This window comes from Micromonas commoda, chromosome 8 (genome assembly GCF_000090985.2).
Source record: "Micromonas commoda chromosome 8, complete sequence".
In the NCBI taxonomy this organism is placed as follows: domain Eukaryota; kingdom Viridiplantae; phylum Chlorophyta; class Mamiellophyceae; order Mamiellales; family Mamiellaceae; genus Micromonas; species Micromonas commoda.
Genome location: NC_013045.1, coordinates 606,268 through 633,156, shown reverse-complemented (window position 1 = coordinate 633,156; position 26,889 = coordinate 606,268). Strand labels below are relative to the sequence as shown.

Sequence of the window (26,889 nt, the reverse complement as noted above, 5' to 3'; positions counted from 1 at the left end):
ATGCGGTGCTTCACTATCGTCCGCGCACGCGGCGGCACGAAGGGTCGCAGAAGCGTCCCTAAGCCGTCGGCGCGGAGAGGACAATAGAGGGAGCGGCTGCCACATTTTGCGGGGGACGGCGGGGTCAAGTGGGAGACAGGAGTCAGACGGCGTCGGCATCCATGGGGGAGCGCGTGGGCACAACCGTCGACGCGGCGGCGGCTCCGAGCAGGGGCGGTGAGGAAGTGCTCGTCGGCTACGCGCTGACAGAGAAGAAGCGCAGAAGCTTATTTAGCCCTGAGCTCCTGGCGCACGCGAGGTGCGCGATAGGACGACGTCGATCCACGCGCGTCGCCGATACCTCCCGGCGGCTGACGTGTCTTTCGCTCTCCCTTTTCCTCGGGGAATATTTCCAGACCCGTTCGGCGACAGTCGCCGGATCCCGTATCGCGCGCCACGATGGAGCTTTCACCTCTGAACTCGATCCGCCCCGACTCATTCCGCAGGTCTCAAGGCGTATACTTCGTGCCCATCGATCCTCGACTCCCAATCGAGTCTCAGGTGCGCAGTCCCGCCTCCGGTCATGGATACTTGGACGAACTCAGCTGGCGAAATATTCCTTCTGACATGTATTTTGTTTCCGACTGACACCACCCTTACTTCCTTCCTTACTGCAACAGACTGGACACCCGTACGATGTCATACTGCAGAAGGTCCCCGCTAGTTCGCCGCATAAGCGCCAGTGGGACGAACGCGTGGAGAAGTACGCGAGGGAGTTCACCAGCTGCCGTGTCGTCGACTTGCCATCCGCGGTGCAAAAGATCACGCAGCGCGATACCATGCTGGACGCCGTGGATCAGGTGAAACACGCGTTCGATCGGGGAGGCGCGGTGAACGACGAGGGGGAACCGAGTGGTCCGTCGGTACGCGCGCCGCGGCAGATCGTGTGCGCGCCGGGAACGGCGGAGGAGGTCAGGCGGCAGGTTGACGCCGCGGGATTACAGCTCCCGCTCCTGGCGAAGTCCATTCGCGCGGATGGCAGCAGCGACTCGCACAGGGTGGCCATCATCCACGACCAGGACGGTCTCGTCACGGTGGCATCGGGAGGGGTTCCGGGGCTGGCGCCGCCGTGCGTCATGCAGGAGTACGTGAACCACGGCGGCTGTCTGTTCAAGGTGTACGTGGTGGGCGACGTCGTGACCAGCACCATCCGCCGGTCGCTTCCCGATTTACGCGGCGCGAAGAAGAGCTCTCGGCGAAGGGCCAAGGCGTCGGCGCTGGCGAACGCGAGGCTGGCGGCGGCGGCGGCCAAAGACACTGCAACCAGGCAGGGCGCAAAGCTGGCTCGCGGACGGGCCAGCGAAGGTGACGGGACCGGGGGTTCTCCCGAACGCGCCGGTGACGACGGGTACGATCAGGACGAATCCGGAGGCGAGGGTGAGAGCGAAGACGATGAGTCCGGCCTCTACAGCTTCACGGGAGCGCAGCAGATCCCGAGGGTGTCGTGCTTCAAGGGGGGAGCTCACGACGGTGAAACCAGCTGGCGCGACAGGCTGAGCGACGAGGAGAAGAGAAAGTTGCAGCTATCATCGCTTGACTCGGACCAAACGGGAATGAGCAGCATCAGCGGTTTACTCGGCAAGCACCTGACGATGTCGACCGTGGGCTCCGGGGATTCAATCAACAGTTTCGACGGCGGCGAGGACGGCAGCTCCGAGTCGAACAGAGCCATCAGGGTGTCACGCGAAAGCGCAAACTCGATGGGCGTCTCTCCGAACACCAGGCTGTCAGCGCTCGCCGCCGCTCGCGTCTCGTGGGGATCCAGGTACGGCAGCGACGACTCCACCGACGTGGGCTCCGACGTTAACGACCCGCGCGAGCACTATCGGCTGATGGCGAATCAGAACCCGGATTTCAAGCTGGAACCCACGGTGGAACTGGGTGCGGTTGAGGAGAACGGGAGCAGGGACAACGGCGCCTTGATTCAGCCCCCGGACGAGGGGTTCATCAAGACCCTGGCATTGGGGCTGAGGGACAACCTGAAGCTGCAGATGTTCAACTTTGACATGATCAGGGCTGGCGGCGACAGCGACGAATACCTCGTCGTGGACATTAATTACTTCCCGGGCATCGCGAAGATGCCCGGCTACAGCGACACGTTCTGCGACTTTTTACGGCGAGGCAAGGTGACGAATCAGTGAGCGCAGGCGCAGGGTAGACGAGGTGGGGCTTTACGGGGACCCACAAGTGCCCTCAACTCAATAATAATATTAAATAAGGGCAAACTTCAAAAATATGGTCACTGTCGATCAGTCGTCGTGGTCATTCATGTTTAGCATTTTCAGACTTGACTGCGTTACCATAGCCTTCTCCGAATTCGACGACTGAAATGGAATTTTTAGCCCGCTCATCAAGCGAGCAAAAGGCGCCGGCGCGTTCGCTCCTCAAAGCGTGCGCGTGAACGGTTCCTGCGAGGGGCACCGCGGCGATGGCGATGATGGACACCGAAAATGGCGTCCGGGATATCATCTACGTCCCGATCGGCCAGACGGAGGAGGCGGTCGCGCTTCCCGTCGACGATCTTCCCGACGACCCCAGCGAGGTGCTCGTGCTGCTGCAGCAGGAGTTCGCGCCGCTCGACATCTGGCTCGACATCGCCAAGGCGTACCTGCAGCAGGGCAAAGAAGAAAATTTTCATGCCATCCTGAGTAACGCGACGGAGGACGGTGCGTCCTCTCGCCCCGCCCCTCCGCCTCCCAACCGCGATCGCGCTCGCGGACCCTGGAAAATCTAATCCGATCAGACGAGCGAATCCCTAATCCGCGCCAACGCGTGCGACCCGAACCCCTTCCCTGACCCCGAACCCGAACCCGTTTCCCTTGATTTTCAACAGAGATCGAGGAGTATTATCCCGACTCGCAGTACGAGCGCAGCTGCATCCTCTGCACGCTCGCGTCCTACTACGTCAACATCGCTAAGGGCGAGAGCGACCAGATCAACCGCGTGGAACTCCTCACGAAAGCCGAGAAGCTGATCGATAAGGCGGATCTGCTGTGGCAGCACAAGCGGAGGGAGGACAGAGAGCAGATGCCGTGCGTCTCGAGAGCGCACCTGGAGTTTGCGAAGGGGAACGCGATCGACGCGGAGAAGCTGCTGGACGAGGCGCGCGGCCTGAAGGATGGGGGCAAGGACAACATAGGCCCGATGCTCTGGAAGGCGCTTTTGCTCTTCAAGAGGGATCAGGTCGCGGACGCCCTGCAATGGTACAAGAGGGCCCTGCGAATGCACCCCGGCGCGGACGCGGGCGTGCGCCTGGGTATCGGCGCGTGCAATCTCAGGCTCGGCAATTTCGAACATGCCAGGCTGGCGTTCCAGAGGGCTCTTGACCTCGAGCCGGAGAACCCGGATGCGCTCCTCGGCCTAGCGCAATGCGAGCTCAACGAGTTTACGCCCGTGCCCGAGTCCCTGCTCCACGGCGGCGACGAAGACACCGACCCGGCTTCCGTCGAGGAGAAGATGGAAGCTGCCGCGGAGACGTACACCGCGGCGGTGCAGAGGGGCCTGGAGCTGCTGCGCCGCGCGTTCAACGCCGATCCGCATCACCCAGCGGTGAATGTCGCGCTGGCGCAGCACTTTCTGATCAAGAAGGACGGAGCCTCGGTGGACCACCTTACGGACAAGCTCGTCCGCGGCACGTCAACGAATGAGCTCGCCACCCCGAGGCTCCGCGCCGAGGCGGCGTACGTGAGGGCGAGGCTGCACCACCAGGACGGTAAGCTGGATCGGGCGGAGGCGATGTACACCGCCGCCGTGCAGATGGACGAGTCCTTCGCTGCCGCCGCGTTTGGACTCGCGCAGGTGTACCTGGCCAAGGGGGACCACAAGTCATCGATGCTGTACGCGGAGCGGGCGTACGCCGCCTACCCGGACAGCGTCCCGGTGCTGAAGCTTTACGGTCATCTGAGGCGTAAGCAGGATGCGGCGGCTGCGGCAGCGGGTGGCGCGGGGCTCGTGTCTGTCGGTACCTTTGGGGCTGGCGCCGGGCGAGACAAGGAGACGGCGAGGATCCTCAAGAAGGTTGTCGAGGCCGATCCCGCCGATCTGGAAGCCAGGCTTGAGCTGGGCGATGCCCTGTTGGCCTCAGGCGACTACATCGGCGCGCTGGGTGCATACGAGATGGCTGTGAAGATTTTCGGGGATCGCGCGAGGAACGGCAAGGGACCCGACGCCCCCGCAGCGCTTCTCAACAACTGCGCGGTTCTGTGCGCGATGACGGGTAAAAACTACGACAAGGCCAAATCTCTGTTCCTGCGCGCGCTCGAGGCGTCAGCTGCTGAGGAGGGCGGTAAGAAGACGGGCGAGCAGCTGGACGCGCAGAATGAGAGGAAGAAGGCGGCGAAATCCGCGCAGCCCATCGCATTCAACCTCGCGCACCTTGACGAGGACTTTGGCTACGTCAAAGAAGCGAATGACCGGTACGGCGACCTTCTAGACGCTAACGAGGGTATGACAGAGTGCCTGTTGCGTCGCGCGGCTATGGCGGCCAGGCAGGAGGACTTTGACAAGGCCATGGAGCTCGCCAAGGAGGCCACCGAGCGCAGGCCCGATGACGTTGACGCGGCTGCTTATGTCGGCCACCTGCTTATGAAGCAGGAGAAGTACAAGGAGGCCCAGGAACAGTTCAAGCGCCTCAGAGAGATGCCCAAGAAGCTCTCCGCAGAGGATGCCGCGCGAAGGGCGGCCGCGGGAAAGACCGACCCGGTGACCCACACCAGCGATGAGTACGCTTTGATCTCATCTGCAAACGCGGCGTATTACCAGGCGGTCAAGGCACAGGCGGGCGCCAAGCTGGTCAAATCTGGCCCGGAGCGCGAGAAATGGAGGAACCTGGAGAAGGAGCACCTGAAGCAGGCCGAGTTATACTACACCAAGGCCCTGCAGAAGAGCGGCAGCAACCTGTACGCGGCGAACGGTCTGGGCATCCTGCTCGCTGAGAAGGGCAAGATTGACGAGGCCAAGCGAACGTTCCAGATGGTCGCGGAGGGCCTGATGAGCCTCGGCGGCGGAGACCACTCCAAGGACGACGGCACGGAAGACTCGGACGCCAACGCCAACAAGGACATGCTCACATCCCCCGACATCTGGATCAACCAGGGACACATCCAGATGGCCAAGGGGAACTACGTTGCCGCCGCGAGAAACTACGAACAGGCACAGCAGCGGTTCTTCTTTGGCATGGACCCCCGCGTGGCGCTCTACCAGGCGAGGAACCACTACGAGGCCAACAACATGGAGGAAGCCAAGGTTACGCTCAAGAGGGCGCTTCACGTCGCGCCCTGGGACCACAGGCTTCGCTTCAACCTCGCGTACGTGTACCAGGAGCACGCGCACAGGACCCTCAACCGCACCCTCAAGGGAGCCGAGAAGGGGAAGCAGCAAGGCGAGGGCGAAGGCAGGCTGGCGCAGGTGCTTAACGCCATCGAGGACTTCAAGCTCGCGCTGCAGCTCTTCCAGCAGATCCAAGCGGTGCTCCAGGCTGACAAGCAGAAGGAGGGCAAGAAGTCCCTGGCGCAGGAGATTGGCATTGACAAGAAGCGCCTCGGGATGCACATCCAGTTCTGCAACAAGGCGCTGACAGACTCACAGCCGCACCTCGAGGCGGCTAAGGCTGAGGAGGACGCCCTCAAGGCCCGCCGCGACGCGCAGGCGGCGGCGAGAAAGAAGGCGGAAGAGGCTCGCGCCGTGGCGCTCGCGCAGGCGGCGGCTGCAAAGGAGCTCGAGCGCAAGGCCGCCGAGGCTGCCGCGGCCGCCGCGCAGGAGAGGTTCAAGCAGAACCAGGAGAAGTGGCTCAAGTCTCAGGCGGAGGAGAAGGCTATTCTGGCGGGGATGGAAGAGGGGGAGCCCAAGCGGGGCAAGAAGGGCAAGAAGGGCACGGGTAAGGCGACCAAGAACGAGACGGTGTACAACGAGGACGACGACGATATCCTCGTGCCCGACGCCAAGCCCATGACCAAGGAGGAGAAAGCCAGGCTCAAGGCGACTGGCCTCTTCTCCGACTCGGAGGATGAGGAGGAGGCGGATGACAAGGAGACGGATGAGGACGAGCCCAACGAGGATGCAAAGGCGAGACTCAAAGCCGCGGGACTCGCAGACACCGATGATGATGACGACGACGACGCAAATGTCAATGTCGATGCCAAGAAGGAGGCATCCCCCGAGAAGGAGGCGGAGGAGGAGGAGGAGGAGGAGGAGGAGGATGAAAAGGCAAGGGCTCAGAAGGCGATGGAGGCGATCAAGCGGAAGCGTGCACAGGCAAAGAAGGACGACGAGGAGGAGGACGAGGCCCCACCCGAGGAGGACGAACCCGATGAAGAGGAGGAGGGCCGCAAGTCCGCGAAGAAGAGGAGGAGAGCCGTGATTGACGACGACAGCGATGAGGATTAGTGGAGCGCCCGGCCTCGGCGACGAGTTGCTATTCAAACCACTGTCACGTTTCGCTACTGTTGCTCGTTTTTGCCTGGGTCCGTCCGGGGCGCTACTCGCCCAGCCTCTATGTCCTCGCCCGCCCTTACCCAATCGACCCAGAACAGAATCTCCTCGTTCGGATCTTTGCAGCACTGTAGGGCGTTCACCGCCAGCTGCCACTTCGCCCGGTACATGGTCATCCTCCCCTGTATCCGCACCAGCGCCCCGACCCGCAGTCCGTCCGGGTCCACCCCGAACGCGTCGGCGCCCACAGTTCCGTCCGTCCCGCCGCCTCCCGCGGTCCCGGTCTCGTCCATGCCCATCCACACCACGCACTCCACGCAACCCGTGCCGTCGTCGAGCGTGAACACCGTCTTGCCCGGCTTTGGGTTCAACGAGACGACGCAACCCATCATCTCACACCGCCGAACCGGCCTTCCCCGATACAGGTGCACCGCTCCGTTCCCTTCCGGCGCGGGGACCCATACGTCCTCACCCCCGACCAGCTCACGGATCGCGAGCTTAGGGTGCGAAAAGAAAAGGGGATCCAGGCCCCATTGGGACACCTGAGGTGCACCCGCCATATGCCACCTCGATACGCATTTCAGAAACCGCAACTGAATATTCCTCGACCGAACGTGCTGAAAGAATGATTGGGTCAGACGCTCGGGCGCTCGGAAGGCTTCATGAGTAAGGAGGGCGACCAGTCGTCTTCGGGATGGGGATGGGGTTCCGACTGGGGCGTGGGGAACCTGGACATTACCTCCACCCTGAACTCCATCGACGTCACGTCCCAACTGAATGCGGTGATGGAGAGCGCGCAATCGATCGATATTTCCTCCACGGTGAACTCGCTGTCGGAGCAGGCCAGCACCATGGTCAGGGAGATGGAGGAGACGGTGGAGCGGGAGTACAAAGCGATGGAAGCCAACGAGGTCGCGATGGCGGCAGCGGGCGCGGCTACGGTGGGTGCCACCGTCGCGGCGGCGGCGTCCCCCAAATCCTCGGAAGACGTGGGCCTGGGCTGGAAGACGGGAGACGCGGCCGACGAGCCGAAGGACGAGGCTGAGACCGTCGCCCCGGGGTCTCCCACCTTTCCTGCAGCTCCCGTGGACGTGCCGGAAAAGGGCGGAAAGCGCGACGGGGATAAAATCGCGACCCCGCCGGCCCCGACACCGGCACCCGGATTCCCAAAAGACGATGCGAAGGGTAGGGATGACGCCGACGCGGCCGGCGCGCAGGTCGCCAAAGAGGAGATCGTCCCGAAGGAGGCGCGGATGGACGAGGCGTCAAGCGACGAGCCCGCCCCCGCCGAGGACGCGGACGGGCCCGCCCCCGCCGAGGACGCGGACGAGCCCGCCCCCGCCGAGGACGTGGCTCCGCCCCGATCCCATCCAATTCCGCCGGAGCCCAAGCCGAGCGCCGCGCCACCGACGGAGTCCGATTCCCTCGCCGCGCGGATCGAGGCGCTGGAGGCTGAGTTGGCGGTCACGCGCGAGACCCTGAACGCCCGCGAGGCGCAGCTGCTCAAAAGTGCCTCGAAGGCTACCGCAGCGGCCGAGCTGGAGCTGGCGCTAAATGAACTTCGAGATAAGCTCGCCGCTGCGGAGCACGCGACAGGGCAGGCCATTAAGGAGCGCGACCAGTGGAAAAGACAGTACGAGAAGAGCGGAGACAACGCCATGTTGCTCAAGGAAAAGGACGCGATCATTCAGGAGGTCATGGAGGAGGGCGAGAACCTTTCAAAGAAACAGATGGAGATGGAGATGCGCCTCCGCGAGCGGGCAAAGGAGATCAAGGACCTGAAGGAGAAGCAGGCTGACCTCGTGGAGCAGGCTGTCGCGGCCAAGCGGACCGAGTTCCAGGCAGACCTCAAGTCTGCGATGGCGAGGGCAGCCAAGGAACTGGATGAGCAGAAGTCGTACTACATTCAGCAGCTGACCAGCGCCAAGACTGCGGCGGCGGCGGCGGAGGCGGCGACCGACTCGGCGGCGCGCCAGACTCTCGGGAAACAACTCAAGGAGGCCGAGGAGTCCATCGAGTCCCTCAAAGAGCAAGTCGAGGGGCTCCAGCAGGCGCTCACGCGGGCATCCGAGAAGGCCGCGGCCAGGGAAGAGCGCCTGGCGGAGGACCTGAGGGACGCCGAGCAGAGGTTGCAAGAATCCGACGCTCGGCACGAGGAACTGGCGCAGCGCCTTCCCGAGAGCACCCGCCCCCTGCTTCGTCAGATCGAGACCATGAGGGCGCAGGAGAGCGAGCGCGCCGAGGCGTGGTCGGGGGCAGAGCGTGCCATGCTCGCGCGCGTGGCCGCGGCCGAGGAAGCGACGGAGGTTGCGACGGCGGCACAGCTGGCGGCGGCGGAGGACGCCGCCGACGCCAAATCCCGGGTACACGACGCCGAGGCGGCTGCGAACCGAGCGAGGGCCGAGGCGGACGCCGCGAGGAAGAGGCTCCAAGAACGCGAGGAGCAACTGTCGGAGGAACGCACCAGGGTCGAGGCGGCGACGGAGGCAGCCGCCGCGCAGGAAGGGAAGCTTCGCGCGCTGGAGGACCAGGCTAGGGAACGCGAGGGCCGACTGAAGCAGCAACTCGCCGAGGAGCGGGGCCGGCTGGAGGCGGCCAAGGCGGCGTGGGAGCGCGAGAGGCTCGAGCTCGAGTCCAGCCTCGCCGAGGTCAAAGACAAGCTCACGGACGCGACGAAAAAACTGGAGGAGCGCGAGGAGGAGGTCAGGGCGGCGAACAGGGCGAAAACTTCCGGGGATGGCGTCCGGGACACCGTTCAGGCGGCGCTGGACCGAGCCGCGCGGAGCGTCAACACCGCCGGTTCGGGCGGGGCGGAGCTCGCCGTGATGCGAGCCACCGAGGAGCTCCAGCGCCAGATCAGGAGCAAAGAGGTGGAGATTACGATCGTTCAGGACAGGGTGAAGCAGCTCGAGGCGTCCGAGCGCGCGTTGTCGGACGAACTCGTGCGACAGACCCAGCTCATGGACGAAGCCGGCGACCCCAGGCAGCTGAGGGCGGAGCTTCAGGAGCTGGAGGGGAGGCACATCGACGCGCTCGAACTGATGGGGGAGACGAGCGAGGAAAATGAGGAACTCAAGGATAGGGTGCAGGGTCTGCGAATGGAGGTGGACAGGCTAACGGAGCAACTCGCCGCTGCCATGGCGTAGACAGGTGCAAGGGGTTCGTTCTGCCGACGCCCGCCAGTTTATCAAATTCTAAGGTCTATTGCGATCCAAAAGTGCTTGGGGCACCTCTGCGAGGTGCGCCGCCACCAGTTTGTCGATATCTTCTTCCACCAGGGCCACGAAAACCTCCCCGCGTGCCTTCCCGTCCCGCCCCGAACCCCCCCGCCGCGCCCCTGCCTCTAGGATGTCGTGCAAAAATCCAACCATGGCGCCCGCGGCGAGAAACCTCTCCCCCGCCTCCATCCGTTTGATCGCGCCATGATCCACCGCGAACGCGTTGGGTGGAGTTGGAAAAACGTTCATCCCCACCAGTTCCTCTGCCACGTCCCACACTCTTGCGCTGAACCCCGCGGGCTCCCCACTGCGGGCGTTCACCCTGAGCGTGTTGAGGTCGAGGGGAAGGTCATCTGCGCCCGTACCGTCGGATCTGATCCGGCCTCCCTCCCGGAGCCAGACGTACGGTCGATCGTACTTCGCGTACGCGCCTATGAGGAAGGTGGACGCATCAGCGGTCGCGGACTTGGGACGGGACGGGGAGGTGGTAAGATCCTCGGCCTGGACCTCGGTCCTGCGGGGCCGCGCGCGAGGTGACCCGGGCTCATTCTCGTCGTCAGCCATCTTTGCCTCCCTGCGGATATGGTCGGTGATGAGGGCGATGAGCGAGGGCAACGAGGGAAACGTCGATGCGGGCGGATACTGACATATCCAGGGATTTCCTGCGCGGGGCGGTGTCGGTCGAAAGTATGCATCTCGTCGCATCAGGCGGTGCGTTGGTTCGCACCCTCAGAGCCCTTGCGCAATTTAAGATGAACTCGGTCTCGTCATCCACCGCCCGGATGGAAGGTCCCGGGGTCGAGTTCGGGGTTGGGGCAAAGCACGAGTGGATAAACTAGGGTGCAGTGGAGTCGACGCGCCTCTTGGATTTGGCCCTTGGGCTCTCGGGTTCGTCGTCGTCGACCGAGAAGTCGCGCTGTCTGGGCCGGGGTGCCGTCATCCACGGCCCGGGCGACAACCCGAGGGCGTCGTCCCTGTGATGAACGGTCACGAGGAGTTCCTCCTTGCCGCGCGGGCGCAAGGACATGTGCTTGAACCCGCGGAGGCATCCGAAGCGAAGCGCATCCTGCTGGAAGCTCTCCATCGACTCGGAGTCCAGCTCTCTCCAAAGTGCTGCGGGCCACGCTTGGGAAGTTATTTTGCTGGACAGTAATAACCGTGCCTTTTTTTGTGACTGACGCATGAGGTGAAAAATCGATGATATCCATTAAATCGCATAGCCAAGTAGTTAGAGATATAAAAAGAAAAGAAGTGCAGGTAGAGCAGGATAGCCGGAGACTTGGCAGCGAGGGAAAATAATATGGACCCCATCCGCCCAACGTTGTGGGTCTCTTTAACCTGCGCCACAGCAGACACAGCAAGCCAACATGTCTTCCGGCAACATCTCCAAGAAGCGCAAGGTGTGTACACGGAACACGTGCCGATGAGAGCGCGTCAGCGATGCGCGAAGCGCGTCGCTGCGGGGCGCATCCGGCGATGACCGGCGTTCGGGTAGCAAACAGGGTTTTGCGGCCCGCAGCGCAGTCTCTACCGGGCGCTAGGGGGTTCCTGAGCGCGTTGATGCGTCGATTTCGCGACGGATTCCTCCCACGCGATACCAATGATGTCGAAACGAGCGTCGTGGATCCAAGACGTCGTCGTCATGGTCGCGACTGGCGCCCCGGGCGCTCGATCGACGTCCGGCTTTTTCTAGGGTTTTCTACCACCACCCGCCCTTCTGCTTTTTTACTCCACGACCTCGAGCGCACCCCGCTGACATTCACGTTCCTCTCCGCCTCCCTTCCAACAGTTCGTCGCGGACGGCGTCTTCTTCGCCGAGCTCAACGAGCTCCTCATCCGTGAGCTCGCCGAGGATGGCTACTCCGGCGTCGAGGTCCGCGTGACCCCCATGCGCACCGAGATCATCATCCGCGCTACCCGCACCCAGAACGTGCTCGGCGAGAAGGGCCGCCGCATTCGCGAGCTCACCTCCCTCGTCCAGAAGCGCTTCGGCTTCGCCGAGGGCTCCGTCGAGCTCTACGCCGAGAAGGTTGCCAACCGCGGTCTCTGCGCCATCGCCCAGGCTGAGTCTCTCAGGTACAAGCTCCTCGGAGGCCTCGCCGTGCGCCGCGCGTGCTACGGTGTCCTCCGCTTCATCATGGAGAACGGCGCCAAGGGTGCCGAGGTTGTCGTGTCCGGCAAGCTCCGCGGTCAGCGTGGCAAGGCCATGAAGTTCAAGGACGGATACATGATCTCGTCCGGTAACCCCGTCAGGGAGTACATCGAATCCGCGTGCCTGCACGTCCTCCTCCGCCAGGGCTGCGTCGGCGTCAAGGTTAAAATCATGCTTGACTGGGACCCCAAGGGCCGCACCGGCCCCAAGACTCCCATCCCCGATACCGTCACCATCCACAACCCCAAGGACGAGGACGAGTCCGGCCTCGCCAAGCCTTTCGTTGGCAAGGAACTCGAGATGTAGAGCGGCGGTTTATAGGGACATGGAACTCAGAGGAGGGGGTTTTGCCCTGCGTTGTGTGGGCTTCGATAGAGGAACGCGGCCGACTAGCGGCCGCTTGGCTTGTAACGGAACCGTGCATCGCGTGGGCGAATGCGAAGTAAAAAATAAATTCGGAGCCCATCGTCCAGCAACCTGTGAGTTCCTTGCATCTTTGCCCACGTGATTCCTGTCCCGGGGTTTCTTTTTCACCTTCGGCTGCCTGCGAACCTGCGAAAAAGAGTCCGCTTTGCCCATGAAAAATCGCCCGCCAGCCCGTTGTCGATTTTCCTGTTTTGGCACATTCTCCCGGCAGTAAGGAGAGGCGCGAGGGCGACCCGGCACGGCGCGCGACCGTCGTCACTCACTCTAAATCTCCTCACCATGCCGCCCACGCTCGAACTCCAGATCGAGCGCGCGGGCGATGGGAAGAACTACCCGAAGAAGGGCGACAACGTTTCTGTCCACTACACGATGAGGCTCAGCAGCGGGCGAGAGGTGGACAACTCGTACAAGCGCAAGACCCCGTTCCGGTTCAGGGTGGCGAGCGGGCAGGTCGTGAAGGGATGGGACCAGGCGGTAACACAACTGAGCGTGGGAGAGAAGGCGACCACGACGTTCCCAGCAAACCTGGCCTTCGGCAGGACCGGACTGCCTGGTCTGATCCCGCCAAATCAAGACCTAAACGTTACTCTCGAGCTTGTCTCCATCGAGACCGACGCGGACGTGGAGGCGATGCTCACCGGGGACGATTCTTTCGCGGTGGCGGAGTGAAGGTAGCACGCGGATTGGACTGAGAACCCGGACGGGTCAAACCATAGCTCGATTAGACAACTCAATTATTAGTCTTGAGAAATGATCTCGTATTGCCCTTGTCAGACCACGCTCAGCGGGGCATCGCAGGGCGCAGCTTGATGTCCTTAGCCGCCTTGACCGCCTCCGTGAGCGAATCGGATCTAGTGAGCACCTGCTCGTCCCAATCCTGAGACGCCTGCAGCATCCCAAACAAGCTCTGGCTTCCGCTGAGCTTGGACTTGGTGGCGGGCTTGGTGTTGGCCTCACGCGGCGCCCAGCCAAAGTTGGCGTTGTCGCTGCCGCCGAGCTCGGCGAGCACCGTCGGCGCGGGTGCCGTCCCGTTCTCCTCCGCGTCCTTCTCCCACATAGACAGCGAGTCCCCGCCGCCGCCGAACACGAACGAGCGGGAAGTGCCGCGGTCGCCGAGCGAGAAGGAGCGCGAGAGGCCGTTGGACCCGTGGTTGGACCTGCTCCCGCCGCCGCTCTTGCCGAGGAAGGACATGGACGAGCTCGTGCGGTCGAGGCAGGGTGCCTTGACCTGCCTGGGCGCGGGTGCGGGCATGGACGCCGACGGGTGCGAGGGAAGGCTGCCCGCGGACGCCTGGGTCTCCATCGCCGCAGCAGCGAGACCGACGCCGACGCGGCGCCTTCGGGATTTCCCAGCAGCCATCATGCTCTTGAAGTCCTGGGAGCCGAGGAAGCCAAAGTCCTTGGCGCTGGGGAGCTGCGAATCTTCGTCCACGTCCTGCGAGTCCAGACCCTGGCTCTCGCGCTGCGACTCGCGCTCCTTCTTGGCAGCCTCCTGGGCGGCGGCCACCTTCTTGCGCCGTTCGGCGCGCTCGGCCCACTCTCCGTCGTCGTCGTCGGAGAGCTCGACGTGCTCCCAGGCGCGGTCGGGGATGTCGATGTCGAACTCCTCCCCCTCGCTGTCGCCCTCCTCCCGCTGCCTCATGCGTCGCTGCCAGTAGTCGGGTCCATCGTCGTAGCCCCCGTTTTTGTTGGGGCGGCGGAAACCGTTCTTGAGCGCCTCCTGCATCTTCTTGAGCTCCTCCTCGTCCCTCTCCTCCTCGAACCTGGCGTGTGCAGCCGCACGCTTGGCGGCGCGTCGCTCGTCATCGTCCTTGGACTCGTTGAAGTCGATGTAGTCAACCATCTCCTCGAGCTCCTCGCGGTCAAGGAGACCGTCGCCCCGCTTGGCGCGGATCCTGCGAATCACCCGCTCCTCGCCATCGCCCACCTCAACCTCGACCTCCTCCTCGTCGTCGGTGTGGCCGCCATCCTCGGAGAGTTCGGCCTCGTCTTCGAGAACCTCACCACGGGCCGTGCGCTCTGCAGCCTTGGCGTCAGCCTTGAAGAACGCCTTGGCCGCCTTGAGCTGGCGGAGGCGCTCCTTGCGGGTCATCTCCACCGCCTCCTCCTCGCTGAGATCGTCCTCGGATTCAGCCTCCTCTCCCTCATCTTCCTCCTCCTCCTCGGGATTGAGAGTCTCCTTGGCAGCCTCGCGCTTCTCGCGAAGGTTCTGCGCCGCCTTCTCGCGGAGGATGGCCTCTTCGTCGTCAAAGTCGACGACGGGGGGCTCGGCATCAGGCTCCTCCTGCGCCTTCGCGGCAGCAGCCTGGGCTTCGGCCACCGCCTTCGCCTTGGTTTCGGCCGCCCTGGCTTGCACCTCCGCCAGCATCTTGCTCAGCGCGTCCTGATCGTACCCAAGATCATCTTCCTCATCGTCAACGTCGAGCACCACCATTTCCTCCTCTTTCTCCTCCTCTTCGGGCATCTTCTTGTTTGCAGGCTCATCTTCGTCGTCGCCCGCCTGAGAGTCGAGCTCCGCCTCCTCCTCGTCGTCGGGGAGGTCGCCGTCCTCGTCCTCCACCTCGCCGGCAAACTCGCCGGCGTCCTCGTCGTCCGACACCTCGGGAGACGGCGGGGGCGGCGGGAGGTTGAGCGAGTCCTTCATCTGTTTGATCGCCGCGAAGATCTTGCGGTAGGCGAAGGGATCGCGGTCAGGAACCTGGTGGTAGCCGGCAAAGTGCGCACGCTTGCCAGCCTCGCGCATAATCTCGCGCTGCGCCTCGGCGGTCTCGGCCTTCTCGCGCTCAATACGCTCCTCCTCGGTTTCGTTCTCGGGGGGAGGTTTGGCAGCCTTGGCGGCCTCAGCGGTGCGCTTGGCGGCCTCGGCCTTGAGCCTCTCCACCTCATCCTGCAGCTCGCGCTCATCTTCGGAGTCCTCCAGATCCGACTCATCGGACTCGTCGTCTTCGCCGGAGCCGTCCGCGGCGTCGTCGTCGAGGCCGAAGCCGTCGAGAGTACCCTTCTGCTTCAGCATGACCTCCATTTGGCCCTCCTCGTCGTCGGAGCCGTATACGACATCCTCCTCCTCGTACTCCTCCTCGTCAACCCCGCCGTTGGAAAGGTCGAGCTCGAGGTCAGAGTCGTCGGGCATCTCGCCGGGCACATTCGCCGCCTTCTCCTTCTCCTCCTCCTCTATCGCGCCCTTACGCCTCAGCTTGAACTTCCTGTTACCCGGGAGGCCGTCCTGCTCGTCAGCCTGCTCGTCGTCGGAGGACTTGACGGGGCTGTCCGCCTGGCTGGCGTCGATTGGACCACGTGGGGAGGTATCGTCAGAATTTCCGTCGACGGCGCCGTCCTTCGCGACGGGCCTCGAGCGCTTGTGGCGCCTGACCACCAGGATATCCTCGTCATCCTCGTCATCGTGCATCGCCGCGGGCGTCACTGCCGGCTCCTCCATGGCGCCCGGTGTTGTGTTCGAACCGGACGAACGGAAAAGTTTGAATTCACCAGAAGTCAGACCCACGGATTTTGAATTGAGAGAAGAACCTGGCAGCTCGGATTTTGGAATATCGATTCCCCAACACTGAAAGGCTGTTTCAAACCGCTCCAATTAGGAAATTATAAAATATCTTCGAAGGTAACTCAAAAACATATGGGACAAGAGGGAATATTACAGTTAACATTGCGCTCACACTTCTTGGAGGTTCCGTCGTTGCCTTCATGTCAGATATCGTGGGATAACTTGCGTAAACGACACTTGCGACGACACCGAACACGCGTATCGCCCAACCGAATGGCGAGCCTCTCAGTTCTCGTGTGTGGTGGCGGTAACGCGGCACACGTCTTCGGCGGCCAGCTCGCCGCAAGGCACGTGAATACGTGTCTCCTGACTACCTTTCCAGGCGAAGCAGAGAGACTGTCAGCAGGCGGCCTGAGCGACGACCATCACGACAGAAGCCACCTGGGCTCACAGCGCGCACTCCGCGCCCCTCATATTACCGTCAAGAATTGGCCATTGGATGACAGCGGCACAAAATTTGGCATCCTCCGTGGCTCACCGACGGTCTGTGCGTCCTTCGAGGAGGTGAACTTGTCGCCAGACTTCTCCTCCTTCTTCTCCTCCTTCTTCTCGGCCTTGACCTCCTCCTTCTTCTCCTCCTTCTTCTCAGGCTTTCAGGAACACCACCCGATACGATGCAATTATACTTGCGTTGCCTGCCTTCGCGCACGACACCTACCTCGCGGGTATTGCGCCCTATCTGAAGCTAGAGGACACGCGACACAATCCCACGGTGATCTGCGCGGCGGTTGCTCAAGGCGGGTTCGACCTAGCTGCGAGGGCTGCGTTAAACGAGGCTGAGGTCACTGCGCCGGTGGTTATCGCGGGCTTTGAGACACTCCCCTGGGCATGCCGCATTCTGAGGCCCGGAAGAGAAGTTGAAGTGCTCGGCGCAAAGGAGACAGTGGACGTGGCCATATCATTTTACCCAAATCAAACGAAAGCGTCTGTCCAGATCACCATGGAGACGCTGCAAACAGTCGTCGGTCGATGTCCCACAGTCAAACTCGCTTCGGGCTTCCTGGGTGTCACGTTGATGGACATCAACTGCTTGTGGCACCCAACGCTGATGTACCACAGGTGGAGGGATTGGGACGGCCATGATACTTTCACTGAGGCGCCCCTGCTTTACGAGGAATGCAGTGACGAGGTCGGTGAGTCGCTGATGGCAATCTCAGATGAAGTTGCAGCCGTCTGCAAAAAGATCCGAAACACTTTCCCCGGTGTTCTGCTTGACGATCTCTCCAGTGCACGATCCTGCGTGGAATGGTTTCTTCGCTCCTATGGCGACGAGCCGGGGCTCGATAAAAGTTCCGTCGCAACCATGATGAGGACCAATCGAGCTTACCACGGCCTCCGTCACCCGATGAAGCATCGTGTGAAATACGACGAACACGGATCCGCAATTCCGGAGGCCAACGCTCCGCTGGTCCCTGACTTCTCTCACAGGTACTTGACTGAGGACGTTCCCTTCGGGCTCGTGGTATTGAGAGGCATCGCCGAACTAGCCGGTGTCCCCACGCCGACTATCGACAAGATTTTGCTCTGGGCGCAGAATGCATCTGGTGTGCGATACCTGGTCAGACGCACTATAAATTTGGAAGACGCGGAGGCTGACTTTGACCAATCCGAGGCGAACACGTCGAACTTCACCTTACGCGGTGAGCATGTCTTCCGCACGCGCTGCCCCCAAAGATTCGGCTGGTTCGAGCTTAACCACTTCATGGTTGACAATGGATACGTCACTTCTGCCTCCACATCAAACACGGAAGGCACCTTGTTCGGTTCCACAAGGAAGACCTCTGCCACTGACATTACCAAGTCTGCTGGCGCTGCATGATGATGAAACACAACGAAAATGTAGATGCACGACAGCAAGTAATGAAATGAATTTCGTTCGTTCTTTTGAATCAAAATATTCTCTCTATCATGTACTAAGACTATGCTTAGCGGCGTTGCTGCGTTCTCACTCACAACTTGGCTGGTTGCCAAGTCGGGTTCACGCAGCTTGTTTGCCACATCTATGAACTACTCTAAATTGCTAATCGCTTGAGTCAAGGTTCGATTCATCGGAGCTTCCGCGGCGACCTGCGTTTGGATCGCTAGTCGTGTACGTTGGATCTGTGCTCATTTGCGCGACGGGAAAGTTATCATCGCTGCTGTCCGTGAACTCATCGTCATCCGGGAAACCGTCGTCGCCGGTTGGCGCTTGCGGCAGCTGCGAGCGCGCCTGTTCAATTGACTCGGCAATCATCCGCTCGCCTTCTTCAGCCATGCGCCTCCTCAGGTTCACAAGCCACCAGCGAATCAGACTCTGACCCGTGGCGCTTACACTCGCAGGACCATCAAACCCCGTCTCTCCTTCACTCTCGCCACTGGAGCTGCTCAACTCAGAGCGCATCCTGGATACCAGTTGGTCATTGCTGATGCCACGGCTTCGTGCGCGGACAGCCGCGATCCACTGACGCATGACCACCGCGGACGCGGGTTTGAGGCTCACCAGTCGATCCAGATCGCCGTCGCTGCTGCCCGAATCAGACGAGGAGGTCAACCCACCGCCTTTCGGCGTCTCCCCAACCTTCTTCCTTGCGCGCTGAAGCCAATCCCTGACCAGCGCCGCAGACGCAGGAGACACGACGGGCGTGCCCCACTGGCTGCGCAGACCACCCCCGTCGGTATCCGTGTCTGATGAGGAGAGCTCTCCTGCGGGCCTGTCGCCGCGTGCGGCTCGCACAGCCTTGACTGCTGCAAGCCAACCCTTGGCGAGTGCCTGAGCCTCGGGCGACAGTTTCGCCGGTGGCCACTTGGGTCCCTTGTCCATGTCGCTGTCCGAAGTTTCGGACAGTCCCAGGCGTCTTGCCATCCTCCCGCCGCCGGTTCGTTTGGACGCCTCATGGAGCCACATACGCATGACATGCGCGCTCGTGTCTGCGAGTATGACGTCACCTTCGAACCGATCCCTCTCACCTTCGTCGCTGTCGCTGTCTGACAATCCGCCCGTGCCGCGAATCTTTCCGCCCATCTTCCTGAACTTCTTCGCCGTCCTCGGGGTGAGCAACTCTGCGAACTGATCCAGCAGCCACATGCGGTTATGCTCCAAGAATTTGCGGCGGAAGGAATCCGTAGTGAGGTCCGCTAGCGTGAACTCGCCTCGTTCAGATGCCTCAGTGTCACGCTCTGTATCTGCCTTGTCCCCAAACAGCTGGAAATCTGTTGGGAGGTCGTCCTCATTGATCATGTCGTCATCCAGACGGCTATCGATCTTCCACAAACCTACCAAATCTGCCAGGAATAGTGCGACCCTTCGTGTGATCATGCAAAGTCCCAACATCAGACTTACAACAAGGCCAAACAGAATATCTTCGAACATGTTGTAGTTCACGCGAAGCATCATGGAGAGCGACAGCACGAAAAGGAACGAGCCGGAGCCGCCGATGCCAAGCACGAAGTAAAACTGAGATGAGAAGCAAAGCTGGTCGACAGTTCGGAGCGAATAATCGATGGACTCGTCGTAGGTCTTTTCCAGGCCCTTCCACCTCGCCGTCCTGTGCCTGAACCGGTATCTGGCGTACTTCATGTACTCATACACCTTCCAGCCGTGGAACAACTCCTGAATGTTGAAGATGAAGATGTCCATGATAATCTGGAAGGGGATGATGACGAGACCGAAGAGGAGGTAGATGATTAAGTCGTTCTTCCTGAAGCCGAACAGGAACGACAGCTGCAGGTAGTCGTTGAAGTCCCAGTAGAAATAAATGAACACAGGAGTCATGTACAGACCAGCAGTGGAGGCACCGTATGCGGTGAGGAAACCCATAAGATCCTCAACCACGGAGTCCTCGCGTTGCACCTTACCCTCCAACAGTTGCTGTTGGATCGTGCGTCGGCGCAAGCGTAGGCGCAGAGAGATCCTGCGCTTCAAATATGGCACCATCCGGGAGATGTACGCAATAAATGCGTCGAGGTAGACAAACTCAAGCAAACCAATGATCAACTCCAGGTAATAACCCAGGGTGAAATCGGTGAAGTCATCTGCGGCAATAGTGACGAGACCTGCTGTGAGTGACAAGCCGACGCTGATCGGAGTCAGTAACATGACCTCGCCCAAGAATCCCTCAGCTTGCATCTCAATAAGCAAATGGAACGCCTTCATCAGGATGAAAATCAAGAAGAAGTACACACCATACGTGTCGGTGTAGGAGAACTCCATCAGTGCGAGGTTAGTGATGTTCACACAGATCACAGCTAAGATGAAGTGGCTTCGCTTCCAGGACTCTGGTTGCATGACACTCTCCTCATTATCCGCTCGCAAAGCGTCCATCTCAGGAATAGATGGGACCAAAATTTGTGACGCACATGATATCAAGTAGCCAGAAATTGTGAGGAAGCAAAGTGCCAGTCGACCAGCCGTGGCTTTTTCAACAACAGCTGTATCAATCTCGCGGCCCATGTCATCGATAGTAATCGGGAACTGGGTAAGCAAGGTGATACTTTCCATGATCCAGCGGACGCCGACTTGCGCCAGAAGGAAAGGAATCATCGCAAGCAAAATTCCGGTGGCAGGCGCCTGGGTGACAATACCCAAATAAGGCAGGAATTTGAACCGCGGCGGATCCTTCAGAGTTGTGAACAGCCGGATGATCAGCCAGAAACCAACCACGATGCCTACCGACAGAAGGCCAAGCGCGTGGAATAGCGCGACGTAGAAGACCTCATCGAAGGCGAATGCGTTGAGAAGTTCGAACCAACCCAGAGGAGTGGTACTTATTGTGAGAGTGTAGGAGCCATCGTGCTTTTTTGCATTGGTGTAGTCACCGAACTCGCCCTCAGCTAGAATCATGCGCTTATCCGTCGGTGACGTCTGGAAGTAAGATATCGAAAGAGATATATCGGTGGGAACAATGCCACGTGTAACCTCGACGCCCTCTGCAGGTCCAAAGTTCACAGGAATAGCCAAATCAGTCGCAATAGCCGTCACAAACGCTCCAACATTCACTTCAGGTTCTGTCTGATCATTCGCCAGGACTGAAGCTTCAAACAGACGTTCACGTTCGCTCGCTTCCTGAGTAATATAGAAAAGAGTCTCATCCTCGACTTCGAACCATCGAGTATTCGCCGCAGCCTCTGCGTAGGCTTCTTCGTAGAAGCACGTAATCTCAATCTCGCAGCTGTCTGCCTTGGCTGTGGCTACCTGTGGTGCCCACTGATCAATGAAGATCGTCTCATTGACTGGTACGAGCTCGCACTTGCCATAATTGATAAAGTCCTCAATCTCCGTGAATTCCGTCTCGGTGAGGTACCAGAAGTAGATGTGCGCATCGAAGCCACGGCAGCCGGAGAAGAACGGCAGATAATCGATTGCCAAGAGTGGCCTGCCCTGTGTCCAGTAATCTTCTGTGAAGATGAACTGCTCCTTCTCAAGGACGTCGGGCACGTGCATGTCTCCATTTTCCTCGATGATGACATCGTCAGTCATTTCCTGATCCGCGGTGTCGTCCAAGAGAATTTCCATGCCTGCCATGGCGGCGAGCTCCTGTTGCTTGATGTACTGCTTCCACTCAGACGCCAGTGTGGAGTTGTAATCCAGGGTCACCTTGGGGTACACGTACCTACAGGACGGGTCCATCTGCACTTCCGAGCACGTGAAATAGTCGAGTTCGATAGAGCGCTGATAAGGCTCGCGGGCCGGGACGTTAAGCGGGATCTGCAGCCCGTCGCTGTTCTCCAGCAGAATGTGGAACGACGAAAATTCTTTCTTGTTGCCACGCTCGGGATACACGGTATCAATGCACATGGAGTCGAGGAAACCACGCCTGGTGGCGTTCTGGTACAGACCGTGGAGCATACGCACCTCGAATCTAAATGTAGTCTCGTCCGCGCCTCCGATGTTGATCTCATGCAAGCCCCGTTTCCACACGTAAGTCCCCATTTTGGGGAACTTTTCGTTGTAGTTGTTATCGCCAATGACACCGTTCCCCGCAAACCAGTATGGGAGCTCCAAAGCCTCGGTGGACTTGGGACACTTCTCCTCGAACTCACGGCCTTCAATGACACCCATGGTTTTCCTGTTGATACCATCGCCTGTGTCCCAAGGGGGGCAAGGTACTTTCTCGAAGTCTTCTTCGTTGCACATCATGTCATTGACACGGTCGTCCACAAAAATTGCAACCTCATATTGTTGGCCGTGGCGGATGAAATCATCGATGAAACGGAAGTCTAACTTCACCTTCGCGATGTGGTTGCGAGGGATCGTAAACTTCACCATAGGCGTGCCCTCGATGTCCGTCGCAGGCATACCTTCCGCGTCCATGATGAATTCGGGTTTGAGCAAGTCGAAGTTAAGGCCCTTGCACTCACCAAAATAGCTCGTGTCAAAAGTGCCATCTCCTTCGGCGTCGGTAGCGTTGGTGCCATCAGTATTGAGGTTGGTGGTGTTTGCGGCGACTTCTCCGGTATCCTGAAGCAGCCTTCGCCTGTTCCACTCCCAGGTGAAAGGGGATGACTCTTCTCGGATCCTCGAAACGTGTTCGCCCAGCTTCTCCAGCGCAGCGGGAGAGATCTTCTGACTGTATTTGTTGACTCTGGGAGCCCCAAATTCGTCTCCATATGCGTTTCTGTCATCGGCACCTGCAGGCGATGGCGCGGGCGCAATCTCCAAGAGAGATCTCCTGCGATCTGCCTGCGATTCGTTGTATGCGAGCAGGAGCATGGCGTAAGCCTCATCGATGAGAGTCGTCTTGAGTGGCTGAATGCGCCAGAATGTGATCCTGTCTGCAATGCAGTCGTCGATGTCGTCGGCATTGGGATCTGACCGCGTGCCTTCGGGACACCTGGGCAAGATGACGCCGGTGCCCTCTGGACAGAAATGGCAAGCCGAGCAAGGGAACTGGAAGCGACCGGACGCGGCAGTACCCTCGGGACAAAAGTATCCAGCAGGGCACTTGTTCACAAACTGCGTCTCTGGGGATGTGCCGTAGCCGCAGAAGTATCCATCCGGGCACTTAACCGCTGCTACAGTTGTCCTTGCGTCGCACACGTAGCCCTCTGGGCACAACGTGGCGCGACCCAGAGGCTGAAGCTCCACGGACTCGCACGTGTCCAATTCGGCCTCGCAAGGGCCGATAAACTCGTTGACCACCTGCGCGATATTGTCGCCGAACGGTTTGTTGTTCTCGGTACCCTCCGCAGAGCACACAAGGCCAGGGTTGCACGGTATGCACAGCGACTCGTCGGTGAGACCGCGGAACGGGTTCCACGTACCCATGGGACAGTTCTTGCAAGTGATGGAGTCGCGGAGGGAGCGTGCGGTACCGGATCTGCAGATAGTCGGCTTAAAGGTGCCGTCTTGCGCGCATTCATAACCAGCTGGACATGAGAGGCAAACCTCGAATCCTTCATAGTGGGTGTATGACCCTGGCAAGCACTGTGCCGCCTGCGCGTTGCCCTCGCCGGGTGCGAAGTAACCACGTGGCGCAGGGATGGGAATATACGTACCCTTAGGGCAGTAGTTACCTGGTGGACATCGAAGCATGGGGTTGGAAACATCCCCTTCTTCGGCGAACGTCTTGTCCGACGTGGCCCACTCGCAGTAAGAACCTTCCTTGCACGGCTGCGGCTGAGTGAATACTCCCTCCAGCGTCAGGTTGCTCATCACACCCTCCATGCAGTACGTCGCAGGCAAACACGGCAACGGTCGGAACGACGCCACATCTAGTGCAATCGGCGAAGATCGAAGCAGCTGATCTATGTCCAGCGCGCTGAGCGGGTCTGGCGTGAGAGTGTTCTCCAAACAGAAGTGTCCGGCTGGGCATCGCTTCGACGGAATCGGCAGACCAACCTCGTCGCACACAAAACCCGGGGGACATAGTTCTGGAAGTTCTCTCGCGAAACCCGGACAGATCGTACCGAGCGGGCATTTCTTGCACGTGGACTGACCGAACTCCTGCTGGTAGAGACCGGGGACGCACGGCTTTGGTTCGGTATTGGCCACGCCGGGGCAGTAGGTGCGGCTTGGGCATGGGATGAGCTGGCCAGGTGGGCAGTAGTGCCCAGAGGGGCAGGGTCCGGAGCCCTGCGGCGTGACTGAACCGGGCTCGCACATGAAGCCCGCGAAACACGTCTGCGGAGTGGTGAAGTTGTTTGCGATCGACCTGTTCGTAGTGACTCCGGCGCCACAGTAGGTGCCGAAAGGACAAGGTAAAGGCCGCTCTGGAGTTCCAAAATCAGTGAAGTTTGCTGTGCGCGTGCCCTCCAAGCAGAAGTGACCAGGAGGACACACCTTGCTGGGCCCTGCGAGACCAGTGACATCGCACACAGCACCGCGTGGGCACGGACTCGGCACTGAGGTGCCAATGTCCGGCGCGATGAAGCCAATTGGAGAGGGCAGGCACGACATCTGTGTAGTCCTTGGCTGGAATGTGCCAGCAGGACAGAGTGTGAAGTTGGTCGCGGCACCACTCCCACCGGTGCAGAACGCGCCTCTGGGGCACGGCATCGGCTCACCATCGGGGCAATAGTAGCCGGCAGGGCACGGCGCGAAGTGGAACAGAGTGCGCTGGGAGGTCCAGTCTCGGCCGTTGTTGGAAACTTCCAGAAATACTGAACCCGAGCTGGTGGGTTGCTCTGGTGCGATGCACAAGATGGTGAAGGGCGTAATGTACAAGGACTGCACAACTTGCTTCCCGAACCTGCATGCCAAAGAAGTGGAGTTGACGAACCCGAACCCGGTAATGAAAACGGGGGTCCTGCCACCCGTGACGCCGGATCTGGGCGTAACAGCCGAAACACGGAGGTTGGCCTGGAATGAGAGCATGGCACTCGAGCCGAACAGTCCTCCGCCGGGTGTGTAATCACGGCCGTTCCCGGTGGCACCCAGGGGTACCGTCGAACCAGCGTCGCGAGCAGGAGATAAACATTCAATGTGCTCAGTCGTGACGAAGCGAGCGGCCACCGGGAAGGTCGTACCGAACCTGCATGCAAGTAAGGGACCATCCTCAAAACCAATACCGTTAAGCGCGATGATTGTTCCACCAGATTCGGGGCCAGTCATCGGATTCGACCCAGTGACTCGGACTGGTTGCGCAAAGTAGTGCATCACACCCGCAGATCCAGTGAGAGCACTGTAGGTCTTTCCACCGTCGGATAATGACGCAGATAGCTCGGCAAAGCCCTCTGGATGTTCTGGAGCCTCGCAAACCATCAACATTGACGAAATGACCTTTGCTGGCGCGCCCTCGCGTGGCTCCTTACCAAACCTGCACAAGGGAGCAGAAGACTGGTCACCTGGGCGCATATGTCGGCCCACGACGAACACAAGTCCGCTGCCCTCGCTCGGGCTCTCACTGGGAAAACCCAAAACGAGGGATGCGGGGACGTCGAACGAGAAGGTGAACCTATCGCGGCTCATCTCTTCACCCTGCATCCCAACGCCCAGTGTCGCAAAGCCAGGCTGACCTGGGGGAACTACGCAAGACAGGGCGGACCATCCCATACATCTGCCAGTCGCGCACATCTCTGGGGGTATGCGGTACGCATCTCTGGTGGAACCCAAGACCTCATGCGCGTCCACCTGCTGATCCCCGAAGCGGCACTGCCAACGTGCAGCCGCCTCGCCGGTGCGGCGCAGACCGGAACCATAAATATTGACCAAGGAACCTCCCGCGGTGGTGCTCACATCCATATCTGCGCCGTCGAGGCGCACGGCGAAAGTGTAAGAGAGCACAGTCTCATCGTTCGACCAGATATTGCTGCCTTGAGCGTTGTGCGTGACCTCAACGGGAACTTTATATCCAGACTCAGTATCATGAGCAGGAGCAAAAAGTTCCAATGCATCCGAACCAATGTATCGCATGGTGATTGGCCCAATGGTGCCGACCCTCGCGACGTCTCCGGGCAAAAAGTTGACTCCAGAGACGCGAAGCGGAGTACCGCCGACCTCAAGGCCAACAGCAGGGGACAGACCAACGATGCGTGGGTCGCTAATGTAGCCGAAGCTGACGCTGCCAACAGAATCAGCAATCGCAGCTTCAGCGCTGGACAAGTATTCAATCAAGTCCTCTCCCTCCGAGTAACTCGCCGCCGCCTCACACCTGACCAGCGCAGACGACACGAACTGTACCTCAGCGAGGGAATCGCTGCCAAATCTACACAGTGGACCGTTGTGATCGGTCATGTGTTTGCCGATCAGCGAAACCACGGTGCCTCCAGCGATCGAGCCGTGAGGTGGATCCACCGAAATCACTTCTGGCGCAAGTTCAAATGAGAAGTCAAACTGGCCAGGGGAGGAAAGGTGGGATTCGCCAGCTGCACGAATCACAAAGGATACTATGCCAGATGCAATTGCCGGCGGCGTGATGCACTTCACCACGGACCAGCCCATGCATTCCTCAGATGGCACGAGGCCACTTATTATGCCTGTGGATACGATCTGTGGCTCATGGCACCTCTCAATAATTCCGTCATCGGACCCGACAAAAGTTGCCGGGACTGAAATCTCGCCAAACACACATTCAACACCATCTGCGAAGCCAAAGCCGCGTGCGGTCACCTCCACACCGCCTCTCACTGGCGAGACATCGGGAACGATTGAAGTGACCTTGACTGAATACTCGTACTCGAATGCGACCGAGTCCGCTGTAAAGTCAGCCATGTTGGGAGTGATCTCCACCGGCACCGGACCAGGTCTATGGGCCGGCATCACGCACACAATCTCCGATGAGGACACTCTCGTCGCTGCCACGGGAGCTAATGTGCCCACGCGGCATGATAACTCTAGAGCGCTCTCACCGTTGATAATCGATACAGAGAGGAGCGTTCCACCTTCCTGACTGCCGGAAGTGCGTTTGCCGAGGCTGACTACACGAGGAGTTGCTGCGTATTCAAACGCCGCGGAGGAGCCCATCGTGCCAAAATTGTTGTCGATCACAGCCACACCCACGATGCCCTCCTCATGATCCAGCGATTCGCACCTGACGAGCGCGGAGGACACAAACGCCGCGCTCGATGGAGATCCGGTTCCAAACGTGCATATCGCGTCATCGTGATCGACGACGTGACGCGAGGTGAGATGCACGACAGTCCCTCCAGAA

At 60.3% G+C, this 26,889-nt stretch overlaps 11 protein-coding genes across 11 annotated transcripts; 6 read left to right on the top strand and 5 right to left on the bottom strand.

The window, feature by feature from the left end:
- Nucleotides 1-161: 161 nt before the first annotated feature.
- Nucleotides 162-2,180, top strand: MICPUN_84098 (inositol 1,3,4-trisphosphate 5/6-kinase; the record flags this gene model as incomplete). The annotated part of the gene is made up of 5 exons (XM_002508161.1): nt 162-298; nt 486-540; nt 660-1,249; nt 1,667-1,715; nt 1,932-2,180. The coding sequence occupies 5 exons, from the start codon at nt 162-164 to the stop codon at nt 2,178-2,180; spliced, it is 1,080 nt and encodes a 359-aa protein (XP_002508207.1).
- A 287-nt stretch (nt 2,181-2,467) lies between these two features.
- MICPUN_60692 (PAF1 complex protein) lies at nt 2,468-6,423 on the top strand (the record flags this gene model as incomplete). The annotated part of the gene is made up of 2 exons (XM_002508160.1): nt 2,468-2,705; nt 2,873-6,423. 2 exons carry the CDS (start codon nt 2,468-2,470, stop codon nt 6,421-6,423), a joined length of 3,789 nt encoding a protein of 1,262 aa, XP_002508206.1.
- A 53-nt stretch (nt 6,424-6,476) lies between these two features.
- MICPUN_84039 (predicted protein) lies at nt 6,477-7,028 on the bottom strand (the record flags this gene model as incomplete). The annotated part of the gene is made up of 1 exon (XM_002507868.1): nt 6,477-7,028. One exon carries the CDS (start codon nt 7,026-7,028, stop codon nt 6,477-6,479), a length of 552 nt encoding a protein of 183 aa, XP_002507914.1.
- Nucleotides 7,029-7,130: 102 nt separating this feature from the next.
- MICPUN_60690 (predicted protein) lies at nt 7,131-9,685 on the top strand (the record flags this gene model as incomplete). Its single annotated transcript, XM_002508159.1, has 1 exon — nt 7,131-9,685. One exon carries the CDS (start codon nt 7,131-7,133, stop codon nt 9,612-9,614), a length of 2,484 nt encoding a protein of 827 aa, XP_002508205.1. The 3' UTR covers nt 9,615-9,685.
- On the bottom strand, nt 9,156-10,250 carry MICPUN_60689 (predicted protein; the record flags this gene model as incomplete). The annotated part of the gene is made up of 2 exons (XM_002507867.1): nt 9,156-9,972; nt 10,008-10,250. The coding sequence occupies 2 exons, from the start codon at nt 10,248-10,250 to the stop codon at nt 9,670-9,672; spliced, it is 546 nt and encodes a 181-aa protein (XP_002507913.1). The 3' UTR covers nt 9,156-9,669.
- Nucleotides 10,251-10,521: 271 nt separating this feature from the next.
- On the bottom strand, nt 10,522-10,869 carry MICPUN_60688 (predicted protein; the record flags this gene model as incomplete). Its single annotated transcript, XM_002507866.1, has 1 exon — nt 10,522-10,869. The coding sequence occupies one exon, from the start codon at nt 10,867-10,869 to the stop codon at nt 10,522-10,524; it is 348 nt and encodes a 115-aa protein (XP_002507912.1).
- Nucleotides 10,870-11,030: 161 nt separating this feature from the next.
- On the top strand, nt 11,031-12,235 carry MICPUN_91459 (predicted protein). Its single transcript, XM_002508158.1, has 2 exons — nt 11,031-11,086; nt 11,476-12,235. Exons 1-2 carry the CDS (start codon nt 11,054-11,056, stop codon nt 12,142-12,144), a joined length of 702 nt encoding a protein of 233 aa, XP_002508204.1. The 5' UTR covers nt 11,031-11,053; the 3' UTR covers nt 12,145-12,235.
- Nucleotides 12,236-12,543: 308 nt separating this feature from the next.
- On the top strand, nt 12,544-12,933 carry MICPUN_84078 (predicted protein; the record flags this gene model as incomplete). The annotated part of the gene is made up of 1 exon (XM_002508157.1): nt 12,544-12,933. The coding sequence occupies one exon, from the start codon at nt 12,544-12,546 to the stop codon at nt 12,931-12,933; it is 390 nt and encodes a 129-aa protein (XP_002508203.1).
- A 112-nt stretch (nt 12,934-13,045) lies between these two features.
- Nucleotides 13,046-15,700, bottom strand: MICPUN_60685 (predicted protein; the record flags this gene model as incomplete). The annotated part of the gene is made up of 1 exon (XM_002507865.1): nt 13,046-15,700. The coding sequence occupies one exon, from the start codon at nt 15,698-15,700 to the stop codon at nt 13,046-13,048; it is 2,655 nt and encodes an 884-aa protein (XP_002507911.1).
- Nucleotides 15,701-16,036: 336 nt separating this feature from the next.
- MICPUN_60684 (predicted protein) lies at nt 16,037-17,642 on the top strand (the record flags this gene model as incomplete). The annotated part of the gene is made up of 2 exons (XM_002508156.1): nt 16,037-16,327; nt 16,413-17,642. 2 exons carry the CDS (start codon nt 16,037-16,039, stop codon nt 17,640-17,642), a joined length of 1,521 nt encoding a protein of 506 aa, XP_002508202.1.
- A 43-nt stretch (nt 17,643-17,685) lies between these two features.
- On the bottom strand, nt 17,686-19,575 carry MICPUN_108771 (predicted protein). Its single transcript, XM_002507864.1, has one exon. It carries the CDS (start codon nt 19,572-19,574, stop codon nt 17,844-17,846), a length of 1,731 nt encoding a protein of 576 aa, XP_002507910.1. The 5' UTR covers nt 19,575; the 3' UTR covers nt 17,686-17,843.
- Between the last annotated feature and the right edge of the window lie 7,314 nt (nt 19,576-26,889).